General features: G+C 45.6%; 2 protein-coding genes across 19 annotated transcripts in view; one reads left to right on the top strand and one right to left on the bottom strand.

Annotated features, from left to right (window-relative positions):
* Positions 1-55: 55 nt before the first annotated feature.
* On the top strand, positions 56-13,466 carry LOC124008094 (abl interactor 2-like). 18 transcript variants are annotated; one of them, XM_046319046.1, is made up of 12 exons: positions 56-246; positions 5,469-5,636; positions 5,809-5,985; positions 6,386-6,403; positions 6,555-6,658; positions 7,753-7,905; positions 9,088-9,218; positions 10,147-10,317; positions 10,910-10,996; positions 11,191-11,300; positions 11,393-11,545; positions 11,682-11,932. In XM_046319046.1, exons 1-12 carry the CDS (start codon positions 76-78, stop codon positions 11,793-11,795), a joined length of 1,557 nt encoding a protein of 518 aa, XP_046175002.1. In that variant the 5' UTR covers positions 56-75; the 3' UTR covers positions 11,796-11,932. The 18 variants fall into 18 exon arrangements, with proteins under 18 accessions (XP_046175002.1, XP_046175001.1, XP_046175005.1 ...); XM_046319045.1 differs by having other exon boundaries at positions 10,907-10,996; XM_046319049.1 differs by lacking the exon at positions 6,386-6,403 and having other exon boundaries at positions 10,907-10,996.
* Positions 13,467-13,986: 520 nt separating this feature from the next.
* LOC124008095 (integral membrane protein 2B-like) overlaps positions 13,987-15,478 on the bottom strand; it is a 43,885-nt gene continuing 42,393 nt past the window's right edge. Inside the window, exon 6 of the mRNA XM_046319065.1 lies at positions 13,987-14,642. Coding sequence (XP_046175021.1) covers positions 14,554-14,642 — 89 coding nt within the window. The 3' untranslated portion in view covers positions 13,987-14,553. The remainder of the gene's footprint in view (positions 14,643-15,478) is intronic.

The following is a 15,478-nucleotide window of genomic DNA, read 5'->3' as shown; positions in this document are numbered from 1 at the left end:
GTATCATATCCACTTAAATTTGTCACAGATTGTTATACACTCCGTCATAGTTGGGATGCCCAACGCCACTTATGCATGAGCGTTGGAGAGGCTTGGATCTGGCATGCATTGATTGCTAAAGATGTGAAAATGGCGGAGTTACAAATGCTTTTGGAAGAGGAGATTCCAGCTGGACGTAGTGCTTTATTAGATAGTTTTACCAATTTAGAAAGAGTTGCCGAGTATTGCGAAAGCAACTATGTTCAGGTAATGATCATTTTATAACAGTATTAATTATATATTCTACGAGTATCATCTTTGACGGTGAGCGAAGTGATGGCTACGAGCTTTGCCGATGAGGTGCAGCGACTCGACTGCAAGGGTGCTCCTGTTAGCGCGACCAAGCTAGGCTATAGATAACTAGCTAACCTTAGTTAGCTACTTCATGCGGAACGTAGCTATGTTTTTCCTAATATGAAAACATTGGTTGCCGTTCTCCAACCGTCGTACGCGTGTAGTCATTTCTCAAACGTTTATGTAGTTGTTAGTATTTTTACTAACTTGACTTCGTTAGCTATTTACATCCAACCAAATAATGCTTGCTAGCTAACTAGTTGTGCTAACTAGCTGAGTTAGCACGAATTATCTGGGCACAGCTGGTTTCATGATTGACTGTCGTGATGGGGTATACAACAAGGTATTCAGCTAAGGTAAAGAAGTAAGGAATTTAATTGGATTTCAAATGATGGGACACGTTCTGATACCAGAAGAGAACCAAATAATCCACAAGTAAACGAATTATGACTATAGCAAACGAGCTAGCTAATTCCAACTAGCCACTAGTTTCTAGTAAGCTGCACTGCTAGCTGCCATTGCTGTCAAATTCTCCAGTGGTACGATTTTGAAATTCCCAACTCATGTCAACATTAGCTAGCTGTTAACATTGGTCGCGAAGAAAATATATATACCATGTGTGGCACTTGTAAGCGTTCTTCTGCCAATATTTAGCGTTAGTTAGATAACGTTAATGTTACAGCCTTGTGTGCCAAAGCAAGACACTGTAGATTGGATAGGACGCCCTGTATCATCAATGCCGAACTTCTTGTACTACTGACTGTAGAGTGGGAAAATACATCTGTGTTTCATAGACTACTGGTGGATCTGGCAGTGGCAGAACAAGCTAAATTGTTCATAACGTTAGTCATGCCATGAAGTACGTTTTTCCTAATATAAAGTGAGGTTCTGACACCGAGTATGAATAGTGTCAATAGTGCCACTGCCCTGGAACTAGAGGTCTTCACGGTTCCAAAAAGTTGGACGGGTTCCGAAATGGATCTGGGCTTTCCCACCCTGACCTGATATGCATAAATTCGTTTTTAAATATAGAGACCAGTTATGGACAACTAGAATCATTCCATATAGATTGGGTCGAATGCAGGCCGATCCTATTGATGGAGCTGAAAAAGCCAAGCAGTGGGGGAGAGGTGCTGCTATAGAAGCCGGGGGAGGGGCCATACTTTGAGGAAGTGATATGGTGAGGAGGGAGAGATGAGACAGCAACCATCCAAGCTGACTCGCCCTATAGTATACTAATAGCGGCCATAGTTAGGTTATTTATCATAAAATATGATTATGTAGTACCTGTCTAGGACTGTATCAAACCGGGAGAAGCTAGCTAACGTTAGCTAGCTAGGCTAAAAGAGGCTGCAGTGCATGCACTTTCTCACCCTTCAGTTACAAATAACTATTAAGTAGCAAGTTGGCTCTTGGTTGTTGTAACCTATCCTTCTCCTTTAACTTTTAATTCTGTCAAATCACATTTTATTGGTCACTTACACATACACTCAGTTGCCAGTTTATTAGATTCTCCCATCTAGAACTGGGTTGGACCCCCCTTTGCCTCCAGAACAGCTGGAGTTCTTTGGGGGAATGTAAAAGTTGCTCAGTTGGTATCAAGGGTTTTCCACTCCTCAATTATCCAGTGTTGGTGATCGTGTGCCCACTGGATCCTCTTCTTCATGTTTTTAGCTGATAGGAGTGGAACCCAGTTTTGTCGTCTGCTGCAATAGCCCATCCGTGACAAGGACCAACGAGTTGTTCATTCCGAGATGCCTTTCTGCACAACACTGTTGTACTGCGCTGTTATTTGCCTGATTGTGGACCGCCTGTTAGCTTGCACGATTGTTGCCTCTCGACCTCTCATCTCGACCTGTTTTCGCTCACAGGACTGCCGCTGACTGTATGTTTTTTGTTTGTCGTACTCTTCTCGGTAAACCTTAGACACTGTCGTACCTGAAAAGCCCAGGAGGCCAGACGTTTCTGAGATGCTTCAAACGGCATGCCTGGCACCGACAATCATTCCACGCTCAGTTGCTTAGGTCACTTGTTTTACCCATTCTAAAGTTCAATCGAACAGTAACTGAATGCCTCGATTGTCTGTGCCTGCATTATATAGTAAGCCATGGCCACGTGACTCACTCTCTGTAGCAGTGATCCATTTTTGTGAACGAGGTGGTTTACCTAATAAACTGGCCACTGTGTATTTTGCAGATGTTATCGCATGGCAGCGAAGTGCTTATGTTTCTAGCTCCAACAGTGCAGTTTACCTAACAACACAAAATGGTACACACACATCCCCCAAATTTTAATTAAGAAATATCAGAATGAGCAATGTCTGGTGTATATGTATATAAATCATGTGTAATGGTGTGTATGGACAGTATATGAATAGGAAAGGTGTGCACAGCAGTAGTTATATAGGATGAACCTTGAGTAGAATACAGTATATACATATGAAGTGGGTAAAACGGTATGTAAATATTATTAAAGTGACCAGTGTTCAAACGTCCTGGCACTGAATGCGCAATGACATTAATGGGTATAGTTAATAATTAACATGACTAAAGATGTCTTGACCTGTGATCTTGCTTCTGCCCAGCTGTGATCATGACTGTCATTCTCACACACTTGACTCAAGCACGGACTCCATACTGGTATTCATTAAAGCAAATATTTTCTGGAGTTAACTGCACCTGGTATTCCCAGGAAGTCTCCCGCCCCAGTACTAACCAGACCCGAACCTGACAGGGTGGTATGGCCACAAGCATATTTATTTTAAACCAAATTTCTCCCTGAATTAGGTCCCTTGGCTCATCACTGCAACTCCTCAAAGGACTTGGGAGAGACGAAGGTCAAGTCATGCGCCCTCCGGCCGCCTACTTATCACACTGCTCGCTTAACCCGGATGTCAGACACAAATGTGACACAAACACCGTTCAACTGACGACCGGAGTCGCTAGAGCGAGATGAGCCAAGGAAAGCCTACACTGGAAAACGCTGGGCCAATTGTGCGCCCTCTTATGGGGCTCCCAGTCACAGCTGGTTGTGACACGCTTCAGAACTTCGGCGCAGTGCTTTTGACCCCTGCGCCATCCAGGACTCAAGATATTTAATTAGGCTAATCTGAGATTGTTCAATAAAAGTCTGCTGGTTCCCCAATAGGCCTAGCCTATATAGTTAGTCACAGAATGGATCACTGTTCTTCTGTTTTAGATTAGTCACATGCACACGGTCGCAGAAGTAATTACAGAGTAGAGTGAAATTCTTAAGCTCCGAGCACTAACTGTGCAGGTCAAAAAGAGAGGTGAATGAAACAATAACAGTACAAATATTAATATACATATTTACAACTGTAGTAATAATACATTTCCATTGGGGGGTGGGGGCAGGGTAAATGTCCGTTGTTGTGTGTGTGTGTGGGGGGGGGGACAGTAGGATGTCGATGGTGCTCCTGTAGAACACTGAGGGTCCTCTGGGACAGGCTGGATTTCTTCAGCTTCCTGAGGTAGAAGAGTCGCTGTCGTACCTTTTTCACCACGGTGTCCGTGTAGTTTGACCATTTCAGTTCCTCTGAGATGAATATGCAGAGGAAATTTAAGTTTTTGACTGTCTCCATTGATGAGGACAGGCTGGTTCCTCCTGAAGTGCACAATCGGCTCCTTTGTTTTGCTGATGTTGAGGGAGAGGTTGTTTACCTGGCACCACGCTGTCCGAGTGCCTGCCTGCCTCTCTGTAGGCCGTCTCGTCGTTGTTGGTAATCGGGCCTACTACTTTCGTGTAGTCATCCAACTTGATGGAGGTAGAACTGTGTGAAGCCACGCAGTTAGGAAGAGGTTCGATTGAAGTCTTCTGGTCTACCTGATGTAGGCCTATTTGTCAATTATTTTTTTGCTGAAGTTTGAGTGTTGTATGAGTTAAACCTATTTTTGTCAGAGTTAATTGCAGGTTAGCTATGAATAAATGATCTGAAGAATGCTGTCAGTTGATCTTGAGACTGCTACAAGTGTGAGAGTTTGTGTGCTCTTGTCATCCCAGTGCACTACAACTGCACCTTCCTTTGAATACTGACAACCTGTTTGTCTTCTTGCTTGAGAATGGATGTAATTCCTTAGTGGTGCTCTTGACTCCCTGTAAGGCATGCATGTGTATTTGTGGAATTCGTGATTGAGGCTGCCTAGTTTTCACTGTTGTTAAAGTGCATCTGAAGGCAAATAACATCTTATCTGATAGAAAACAGCCTATGTGGCATTGATATTAGTCAGACACATTCAATCTAGTGTCAACATTGACTACAAAGTGGAAATAGGATAATTTTGTTCATGAGGTCAGTATTGTTACAAAATCAGTTTTGTAAGTGAGTTCATCATGACTTGAGGGTTGGGTTTTGATTTCGACAATGCTCACTTGCCCTCTGACACGGGATACATAGCTGCTGTGATTGCGCTCTATCCAATCCTACCGCAGACAGTGAGACAGACCTCCCCGTCAATGCAACGGATCTGACTTTGTTTACATAAGACAACAAGTCACACGTTTTTTACATTTAAAAAAAACTTGAGCAATACTGCACCAAACACCTTAACTAGATGTAAAACTGCGCAACTAAAACCTCAGCAAAAACGTCAATTAATTACATATTTCTTGAGTTCTTAGAATCATTGACTATTTTGAAGAAGTAATACTGGCTTTGTTCCTATGGTGTTTCATAGGGGACAAACATCAGTAACTGTCACATCGAACCACACCCCCAAGACTGAAAACTTGTTTTTTCTTAATGAGCAGCAGAGAAACACATGCCAGAATCTGTGCATTCAGTTGTTCTTTAACACACCGTCCATGGAAGTCCAGGCAGATGGGGAGGGTAGAGGGTTGTCCTTTTAGAAAAGTAATGTCGGTCAGTACATACTGTCAACGAGGGCGTTGTGGTCAGAAAAGCAAGGAAAGGTTCATCTCCAGGAAATTGTTTCCCTCTGAAAACATAAGGGCTTGCCTTGTCATCCTTCAGCCCCTGCAAGATCCTATTTATATGATATCAATGCTCTCCTTTTTATGCTGCCTGGCTTTGTTGTTTTCTTATTGCCTCGCTACACTCGCTTCTGTTACTGATGTCTATCTGTTCATCCTCTCTCTCACTCACTCTCCCTTCTCAGTCACCAGATAAGCACAGAGCGTTGGAGGAGACTAAGAACTACACCACCCAGTCTCTGGCCAGCGTAGCCTACCTGATCAACACCTTGGCCAACAATGTCCTGCAGATGCTTGACATTCAGGCCTCCCAGCTCCGCCGCATGGAGTCCTCCATCAACCACATCTCACAGGTACGGCTGCCGGGATGTGGACCACTTTGTCTACATACACATTGGATGCACGAGTTGCGAAATACACTCACACACACATCCATATAGCCTAAAAAATACTTTATAGGCCTAGCTCAAAAAGCTGTTTTGTTCAAGTCTATTTCTTGTATTTCTGCCCCTTGTGCGGCCCCAGACAGTGGACATCCACAAAGAGAAAGTGGCCAGGCGGGAGATTGGCATCCTGACCACCAATAAGAACACCTCTCGCACACATAAGATCATTGCTCCGGCCAATCCAGAGAGGCCGGTGCGCTACATCCGCAAGCCAATCGACTACAGCCTGCTGGATGACATGGGCCACGGAGTCAAGGTAGGGAGCAGTGGGGCATTGACGTTTACCGACTGGATTCCTGATGATAGTAGTACATTTTTATTTTTGTACTGGAGTGAGTATTCATCAAACTTTTGTTGCACTAAGATCATGGACAAACACTGATCTTAGTGCGACAACCGTTTTGGGGAACTCCCCCCGGTTTGGTACAAAGACGGTAGTAGGCCCTTGGGAAAAGCACGAGGGTGTGGCGTTAACAGTGTGAGTCACTTTGACTAGGACAGTGTGTGACTTGTTCGCTTTTTCCCTGACAACATCTGTGGACTGTAGGCCTATAACATTGCTACATGTGTTTCTGTGCATTTTCTCGCTATTAGTCACTAATCCTCCTTTCTCTTTCTCTCTCTGCATCACTTATTTGCCTTTAAAATGAACCTAGTGGTTGCTAAGGTTTAAGGTAAGGATTTCTAACGAAATGTAAACCCTAAAAACAATGTTGTTATGCGTGTAAGAGTGTGTTTTGTCTGATCCAAGGTTGTGTTGTGTTGCTCTGTTGACTAGTATTTCCCTGTTGTTGTTTTTGTAACCTCTCTCACCATGTCCTATAGGCCAGTGCTCAGAACATGAAGGCCGGAGCCACAGGTCTCCCTCGCACCAATCCACCCACACAGAAGCCGCCAAGCCCACCCATGTCAGGGAAGGGAACCATTGGGTATGTAAATGTGGCAGGTGCCACAACCCCTGTCCATACTGCTCATTTCCTTGAGAAAAGCATGCTTTCAGTCTCAGCCAATCACAATCAGACATCTAAAACATGTTCGTCAATGGACAAGATCTGATCATGCAGGCACCAGGTGTCCCTTTGTACTACAGATTGCTGTAGTGTCTCTCTGCTCCTCCTAAGCCCCGTATGGTGGGCTAGGGACCAGGCTACCCCCTCACCACCCAGCAGCGACCTTCAGTGACATTTATTTAAGGTTCGGAGCAGACCTCTTTGTGAAAAGGTCAAAGCTAGCCTGTGGCACATGATATGCTGTTTGATGATATAATGAATGTGCATACATACCTAATTTCTTCAGGTGTGTGGTCGTTCCAGTGAATGGGTATCTTCAAATGTGTTTGTTGACATTATGGGCTACGGTTATTGTTGCTTTGTCCTGTTATGTGTCCCTGTCCAGTTTGTATCCCCCTCTACAGACCTGTCCATAACAGGAATGTATGTAATGGTTTATAACATTGTTTTTATGTCTCTTCTAATGTTTAAGCGCTGTGTGTGACCTTCAAACATGTCCCCCCTGAAATGAGACGCATGTCGGGCGTCCATGCCACACTGCCCTAGTCCAGTCTCTGGTGTAGAGGAGGCATCTCTGTCTGTGGTGTTTTGGTTGCTTTTGTCCCCCCCCTCCACCCCCATATGTGTGATGTCATGTGACTCCTCCCCCCTCAACTCTAATTCGGGCTGTTCATGCTCTCCATGGCAACAGCGCTCAAAGTTCCATCCCTTACACAATCACAGGGGGAGATTATACTTGGCTGCTCATCCATACTTTTGAGGCTTTTTATTCCACTGAAGCACATCAATAGACATCACTGTACTTGGTTGATGTTGGGCTGTGTAAGAACCGAAGCAGCAGCAGCTGTGGATACGACTGATGCATTTAATGCCTTTTCCCACCTACACCCCATTTTGAGTTTGCACTGGTTCTCTTTTATTTATTTTGGTTCCCATGTTTGTCCTCCTTTTCTTGCCCCCCCCCTCCCCTCACTTGTGGATGTTAAACTCCTCTCATACCCCTCCCCTCGCAGGCGCCACTCCCCCTATAGGACACTCGAGCCGGTGCGTCCTCCCGTTGTCCCTAACGACTACGTCTCGAGCCCGACGCGCCATGGCAACATGGCGCCCCCACAGCAGAGCCCTGCACGCACTGCGTCTGTTAATCAGAGGAACCGCACGTACAGGTACCCCGCCCCGCATGCTCCCAGCACACCGCTAGCTAAAAACACGTCTAGAACACACTTCGAGCGGCCCTGGACTCACTGAACAGACACGCTTAGATTCAACTGCCCTGTAGTAAAGATCTGCTGCAATAGATTAGACACTGTAGCTACATGCTACTAACCTCCTTTTTCTCCCAGCCCTACCCACAGGACATAATATAATAATATCACCAAAAAACTGGTCTGAAACACTTTGAATAGGCACTACACCAAGCACACAAAACGTGTGCTTGGTGTACAGCTCAGCATGTACAGCTCAGCATGTATTCAAATATGTTTCTTGTTTCCAAGTAATGTATTTTTATCATCTGCGTAACAGTAGAGGATATTCAGATCAGATAAGCACAAGCAGCTCTGGGTGTCACTGAGGCTCCTACCAGGCAGTGAGAATAAGATCTTTAGGACTAAATGACAGAGTATCTGCCACCAGAGAATTGAAGCTTGGGCTTTGGAATACAGCTGATCCTTTTTCTCCGTCAGTCCCTTCTCTATTTCCTTCTGAGCACATTATTACGTTTGAAACTGACGTTAAAACTAATAGTAGCAATGGTTGACCTTGGCTTAAATTAAACAGACAGGTTGGAGCAGAAAGGACTATCTATGCGTTGGTCCTTTTCTTCAATCCATCCAGTTTCTCACTCATTCCCTGTCTCCAGTCTCCTTCCTCTTTTCTTCTCGCCTTGATTTTCTTCAGATGCCTCCAGCTTTGTCGTGCCTCTGTCTTTGTCCCTTCATGTCTCACTAATGGACCACCGCTAAATGTCATGTTGTAATCTGTGACGTTTTATTAATTTCTTTATTGCTGTACATGTCATCTCAAAGCAGAGCTGTTCATTTAAATCTGTTCAGTGCTAGGTAGGGGGGGGGGGGGCAGGAGTTTGGGCCAGGAAAGACCCTGGTTTGGTAGGTTGTGCTTGCAGGTCCGCTGATACCAATAGGGCTCTAAGGACCGGTTTCCTGCACCACAGATTAAACCTAGCGCTGGACAAAAAAAAATCACAGTACTTTTTATTCCAGTAGTAGACTTAATCTGTATCTGGGGAACTGGCCCTACAAAGTATATAACCTCTAATCTATACTGTAAATTACTTAATGCCTGCGGGTGTTGATTGGGTTTTGTGATGGGCTGTGTGACATCATTAGCAGTGGCAGCAGTGGAGGCAGCCACCCCAGCAGCAGCAGCCGCAGCAGCAGCAGAGAGAATAGCGGCAGCGGCTCCGTGGGCTTGCCTATCGCCGTGCCAACGCCTGCCCCGCCCCCCACAGCATTCCCAGGTAAGGTCTGGCCACATGCCCTGTCCACTGTCTAAGCTCCACCTACTAGCTCTGCAAAGAGCAATAATGTCTGTCAGACTGCTTTAAACTCTCTCCTTCCTTCCCCCTTGATAGTGTCTGAGCACCTGTCTTTATCTCCCTCTCCTGTCTTTCCTTCTCCTTTCCTCTTTTTTTCCCACTGCTTTCCTCCCTTTCCCACCTGCTGATGGTGCAGGTACTGCCCCTGCCCTTCCCAACCCTGTTAAGCCACCTCCCACTACCACTACTACTCCCGTCCCATCTGATGGCCTCCCTGTACTATCTCTAGCTCCTAATCCCTCCCCCACCCCCCCCACCTGAGGGTCCACCCGTGCCCCCTCCCCCACCCCAGCTCCCCACTTCCGTCACTAGCACCGGCCCTGCTACTTTCAGCACTCCCGCACAAGGTGAGTGCCCCCCCCACCCTCTCCCCTGCATCACGACCATCTCTCCCATCATCCCAGGACCTGTATCTGTCTGTGTACCAGCGGGGATGTTGTCATGTGGGCTGGTCGTTCTCCACCCATGCATCATCAGAGTTTCTCCATCACCCTCCCTCTCACTGTCTGATCTGTCACTCTGTCTTTTCCTTATTCCTCTGGGTGTCTTTCTCATTCCCTTCTTAGGGCAACTCTCTCCCGTCGCCCCCAGTCACCACCTGCATGCCATCATCACACCTTGTGCATGAGTTAAATTGTTCTTGTGTTCTTACAGTAAGTGATGTTGAAAAGGGTCTTTGACTTGAAATATGCCATGATAATAAGACATCTGAATACCAAAAACTGTAAAGTGCTTACATTGAACCCATGAATTAAGTGCATCATATGATAGGAAACAGAAGTGATACGTTCAGTGACATATCTACACCATACCAAAATCTCTCTGGTTCCCCTTGCTGTCTGTACCCCAGGTGCCCCCCAGTTCTTCAGCATGAACCGGCCGGTGCAACCACAGAACCCTCCTGCGGTGGGGGGGTCTCTGCCATACCGCCGGCCCGCGTCATTGACGGGCCAGCCCAACTCCAACATGGCCCTGAACCAGCCCCAGCCCAACGGAGGACCCCACTTCAACCAGGTCCCAGGTAAACAGCCTGGAGCAGCAACACATCACTCCTACCAGAACGCAAATGGGCTTTTGTGTTTAGAGATCTTTCTCATTTAGATTGAGCCTGCCTCTTTTAAAGCTTTCTTTCATATATTACTGTCTGGTTTGGATCCTGGAGCGTTTGGGCTTCTGGTCCATCCTGTAACTTATTTGTAGAAACTAAATGTATACCGGCCCAAATTATTTCTGTTACTTGGCTTAGCGTTTTGGTTAAAAAACAACAACATTTTAAATACAAGCTGACAAAAATGTTCAGTTCTTGTGGAAGAAAACTGTAATTTTGTGAGTTCCCAGAACCTCACTAGAGTATTGAATTCATACATAAAAACTCTCATTTGATTTCAGAAGACAGGGAAGGCACAAAGTGCCTAGGTCTCGGCAGCTCGCTGTCTTTTTTTTTGTGTGAAAGGATGCCTAGTCTGCCTACTGATCTAACTGGCTTCTATCATATTCTAATTCCACCACATCTCTCTTTCTGCCTTCCTTCCTTTCTTTCCTAATTACAATCTCTTTCTTTCTTTCTTCTCTCTCTCTCTCTCTGCTTCTCCTGTGGTGTGTATGCATAGCAGGTCCTCTTGTTGCCCCCCCTTCCCCCTCCATGCAGATCACTCCTCAGCTCCCTCTGATGGGCTTTGTGGCTCGGGTACAGGAGACCAGTAAGTGGCTTTTAGCTCCTCTGCCTTGTTGCCTGGTCTTTGCAGTGGCTCCGTCGTGCATGTGTTTGTTACTCATGACGTGAGTCTATTTTTGTCTTTACTTCAAAGCGGAACTATCCATCGACTTCGATTTACCTGTCTGAAATAAACTTCCCACCTGTGCGCGTTGGAAATGTCTTCTCCTTTCCCCCCAGAATTCTGTTTGTCTTCATACACTTTCAGCATGGATACCCAAACAACCACTCCAGCCCTCCGCCACATGCATGGGAATGCCAGTGTCAATCCACATGTCTACATTCCACTGGTTGGTTAGTTACAAGGTTCCTGACTGTGTGTTGTGTCCCCGCCCCCCCCACCCCCCAGTCTCAGACGTGCCCCCTCCCCCGCCCCCTGTAGAAGAAGCTGTGTTTGAGGAACCCACCCCGCCCCCTCCAGAGGACTATGAGGATGATGATGATGAGGAGGAAGAAGAGTCGGCCGTGGTGGAATACAGTGATCCCTATGCAGAGGAGGACCCCCCGTGGGCCCCACGCACCTACATGGAGAAAGGTAGCGAGTGATTCTCTCTTCCATCCTGATCTAAACATGCCCTATCCACTTCTCCTGTTGTTCTCTTTTTAATTCGCCCTCCCTTGTGCTCTACCCATCTCCTGTCCTCTTCGCTCCTCTCTGATTTGGTGGACAGTGGTGGCGATCTACGACTACGCGGCGGACAAGGAGGACGAGCTATCCTTCAACGAGGGCGCTATCATCTACGTCATCAAGAAGAACGACGACGGCTGGTACGAAGGAACGATGAGTGGCACCACCGGCCTCTTCCCCGGAAACTACGTCGAGTCCATCATGCACTATGCCGACTGAGGAAGAGGAGAGGTTATAGGAAGGTCAAAGACTTTGTTAGGCAGAGCATGATCACATTGAGGAAGTGACGAGCGTTCATGAAGAGTATACAACTATCCTCAACCGGTCTACCAGATGAAGTACATTGTACAATGGCCACTTGTAGATATTTCCCGTGTTTTTGAATGACGAGACTTTATGGTGGGGGTTTTTGTATGTACTATTAGGGCTTCATTTTGTCTTTACTATTATTACAAGGAAGGCTACAAGGATTATTGCGATTTAAAAAAAAAAAAAATCTTTCCTTTTGCCTTTATTTTAAAGTTTTATTTATGTGGACCATGTATTATATAGGGAGGGATGGTACGGTGGCCAGGGCTGCTTGATTAAGGATAGAAATAGATCCTAATGAAGTTCTCTACTCTCAGCCCAAGAGAAGACGCAAGATGAGATGAGAATGCTTCTTTTTTTTTGACACTCTCCGAGCCTTTCTAGACTCATATTTATTTAAAACCAGGAACAGCTCCTATTGGTTAGTGGGATTAGGAGATGGATTGTTGCGCTTGAACTTTATACAATGTCCCGTTACGCGAGAAGACAAGCACATACTGTATGTCTACATTTGACTATAACAGCTAGATATTAGTGGTGGGTAAGACTGGGGGAAAAAAAGACAAACTGATTTGTTTTCAGCTCACCTGAACACCCATTTTGAAACTCTTCAGTTTGGATTCAGTAGGTAATGAATTGGTTCTGGCCCAAGGCTAGCTAGGGCAGCTTAGAACATGCTCAGTCACTACTTCACTTGCCTCACTTCACAGGCCAGATGGGTAGAGCAGTGTTTCTCAACCTTGTGGTCAGTTCTAGTTTTAATTGAAGACGTTGGCTTCCATGGCACAAAACAAGTTTGAGTCTTAAGTCTCTTCCTTACCTTGTAATCAAGACAGAATAGATTGACTTTGTCTGGGAGTCTCTTTTAGGAAGATAAAAACTGACCACTCAACGATTTCAATATTTGATGCTTATTCGTTCTTATTGTAGTGGGTCTTCACCAAAGCGTGGCAGATGGCATGCTTTTGAAAAAACATTCAATAGTCTCCTTTTCTGCTATATTATTCCTGTCTTAATATTTTAGATATGGTGTGGTTATTGGCTTGGTTTTAAATATTCACCCATATTACCATTGTTGACAGGTGGGGTTTCATGATGCATTTATAGGTGATAAAGGAAGCTTGTGCCATATTGAAGTGTGCGTGTGTAGGTGTCACTTCCATTTGCAATAACATTTCAAAAAGACCAGTGGGATGGGTTTGAAAATGTAGATCTTTAAATTGTTTGGGATTGAAAGCACATTTATGATAAGTGAATTGTTACTGAAATAACATTTAAAATAAGCTGTATTACTGCCTCATGAGGACTAATATTAAAGTGAGCCGTTGTAGAAATTATCCAACAAACCGGCACCAAAACCTTTCAATGACTCCATGCTGAAACTGATGCATTGAGTGTGTTTATATAGTCTCGAGAGGTACAAGTATTATTGCCAATGTGCTTGGCTGTGTCTGAGGGCTCTGTGCTTGTCTGTCAGTCAAATCCTTTATTTTTTATTAAAGTGGGTCTGTTGAGTCTTGCATGCAATTTTTCTTAATACTGTAGTGGTGTCTGAAACCCCAGTTGGCCCTTCACAAGGCAGCCCCAGAACTTGTCCCTAGGGGCATGGTCAGCAGAGCAGAACCTTTTGAATATTCAGATATGTAGAATAAACATGCCTCTGACATGTAGCATAAAGACTCATGTCAGCTCTATTCAGGACATTTATCTGCAATGTTCCACAACGCTGTGCAACCCCAGGTACTACTAAACCAGCCTCATCCAAAGACTAACGTGTAAGCTAAATCCATGTCAACTTTTATCCCAACGTCTGAAGATCAATAAAGTTATGGGATTTGACTACTGGAAGAGCCATTCATTTAGTGTGTAAATGGAGAATATATCATTGTGTAAGAACAAGTGTTCTATTCCCTCAACTTGACATCAAAAGAGATCTTGGGCTAAGTAAAACAGTCCATAATGCCATTGTGTTGCACAGTAAAAAAGTTTAACTTTAGAATTAAATATCATATTTGTAAAACAATGAGAACAAAAAACAATAAAACGATTAAGATTTATTGTGGTAATCTTCCTTTTTACAGACTATATACACAAGTTAGTTACCACATGGTTCGTTTTCAGACGGACCTGTGGTGTGAGATTCCTCGTTTCATCGCACTGTACTGGTGACAGCTGATACAAAAATCATTCATTTTCTATGCTAAAGTATGCATACTCTTATTGAGTTTATATTTCATCAATCTAGTTATATACCTTAACATTGCAATTAACTGACTTAACACTTTAACATTAATAAACCCCCGAGTAAAGATAGAAAACAATTCCCACAAAACATAGAAAAGCTGAACATCTTATTCTTTGAAGAGTTGACCCCAAATGAAATGGTATTTACTTAACACAAAGTGGAAAATTCATTAGTTTTACACCTTATACAACAGTATTGACTTGGAATCAACTTAACAACTCTTCCTCAAAACTACCAGCAGTACAGAAGAGTAAAGGATATGAGGGGTGATACGGGGGAGAGAGAAGGGTTAAAAATCTCACTGTAGACAGTGAGTGAAACTATACATGGGTTGTCTGAAGTAGCCAGTCCCCTCTCCCTTCTAAGGCTCACAGATGATTGTCTCAACCACAAACTTGTTCTCAAAGTGACGGATCGTCCTGCAGTTCAGGGCTTCACGCTTTTCCCTGCCTGCAAGGTACAGATGAAGGAGAATGTATCAAAAATGTGCATGTAGGCCTATACAAACATCTTCTATAGCACCTGATCATTGGCCAGAGTATAATGCGGTGTGTTCTCAGGTCCACCAAGGAATTTCACAAAATGGTTAATACATGACAATTCAGGGTGAATCTTAAAAAGTGCATGTAGTACTAACCCGGTATGGTGTGTGTGTGTGCGTGCGCCACTCACCCGGTACGGTGTGTGCGTGCGCCACTCACCCGGTATGGCGGTGTGTGCGTGCGCCACTCACCCGGTACGGTGTGTGCGTGCGCCACTCACCCGGTACGGTGTGTGCGTGCGCCACTCACCCGGTACGGTGTGTGCGTGCGCCACTCACCCGGTACGGTGTGTGCGTGCGCCACTCACCCGGTACGGTGTGTGCGTGCGCCACTCACCCGGTATGGTGTGTGCGTGCGCCACTCACCCGGTATGGTGTGTGCGTGCGCCACTCACCCGGCCACTCACGGTGTGCGTGCGCCACTCACCCGGTACGGTGTGTGCGTGCGCCACTCACCCGGTACGGTGTGTGCGTGCGCCACTCACCCGGTACGGTGTGTGCGTGCGCCACTCACCCGGTACGGTGTGTGCGTGCGCCACTCACCCGGTACGGTGTGTGTGTGTGCGCCACTCACCCGGTATGGTGTGTGCGTGCGCCACTCACCCGGTACGGTGTGTGCGTGCGCCACTCACCCGGTACGGTGTGTGCGTGCGCCACTCACCCGGCACGGTGTGTGCGTGCGCCACTCACCCGGTATGGTGTGTGCGTGCGCCACTCACCCGGTATGGTGTGTGCGTGCGCCACT

Source organism: Oncorhynchus gorbuscha, linkage group LG21, assembly GCF_021184085.1.
Source record: "Oncorhynchus gorbuscha isolate QuinsamMale2020 ecotype Even-year linkage group LG21, OgorEven_v1.0, whole genome shotgun sequence".
Lineage (NCBI taxonomy): Eukaryota > Metazoa > Chordata > Actinopteri > Salmoniformes > Salmonidae > Oncorhynchus > Oncorhynchus gorbuscha.
This window is presented reverse-complemented; position numbering and strand designations above follow the sequence as displayed.

Excerpts from the sequence above, each read along its gene's own strand:
- LOC124008094 (XM_046319045.1), top strand. The coding sequence starts at position 76 with ATGAGCGTTGGAGAGGCTTGGATCTGGCATGCATTGATTGCTAAAGAT. Across the intron at positions 247-5,468 it reads GCGAAAGCAACTATGTTCAG|TCACCAGATAAGCACAGAGC; the intron begins GTAATGATCATT and ends CTCCCTTCTCAG. Across the intron at positions 11,301-11,392 it reads CACATGTCTACATTCCACTG|AAGAAGCTGTGTTTGAGGAA; the intron begins GTTGGTTAGTTA and ends CGCCCCCTGTAG.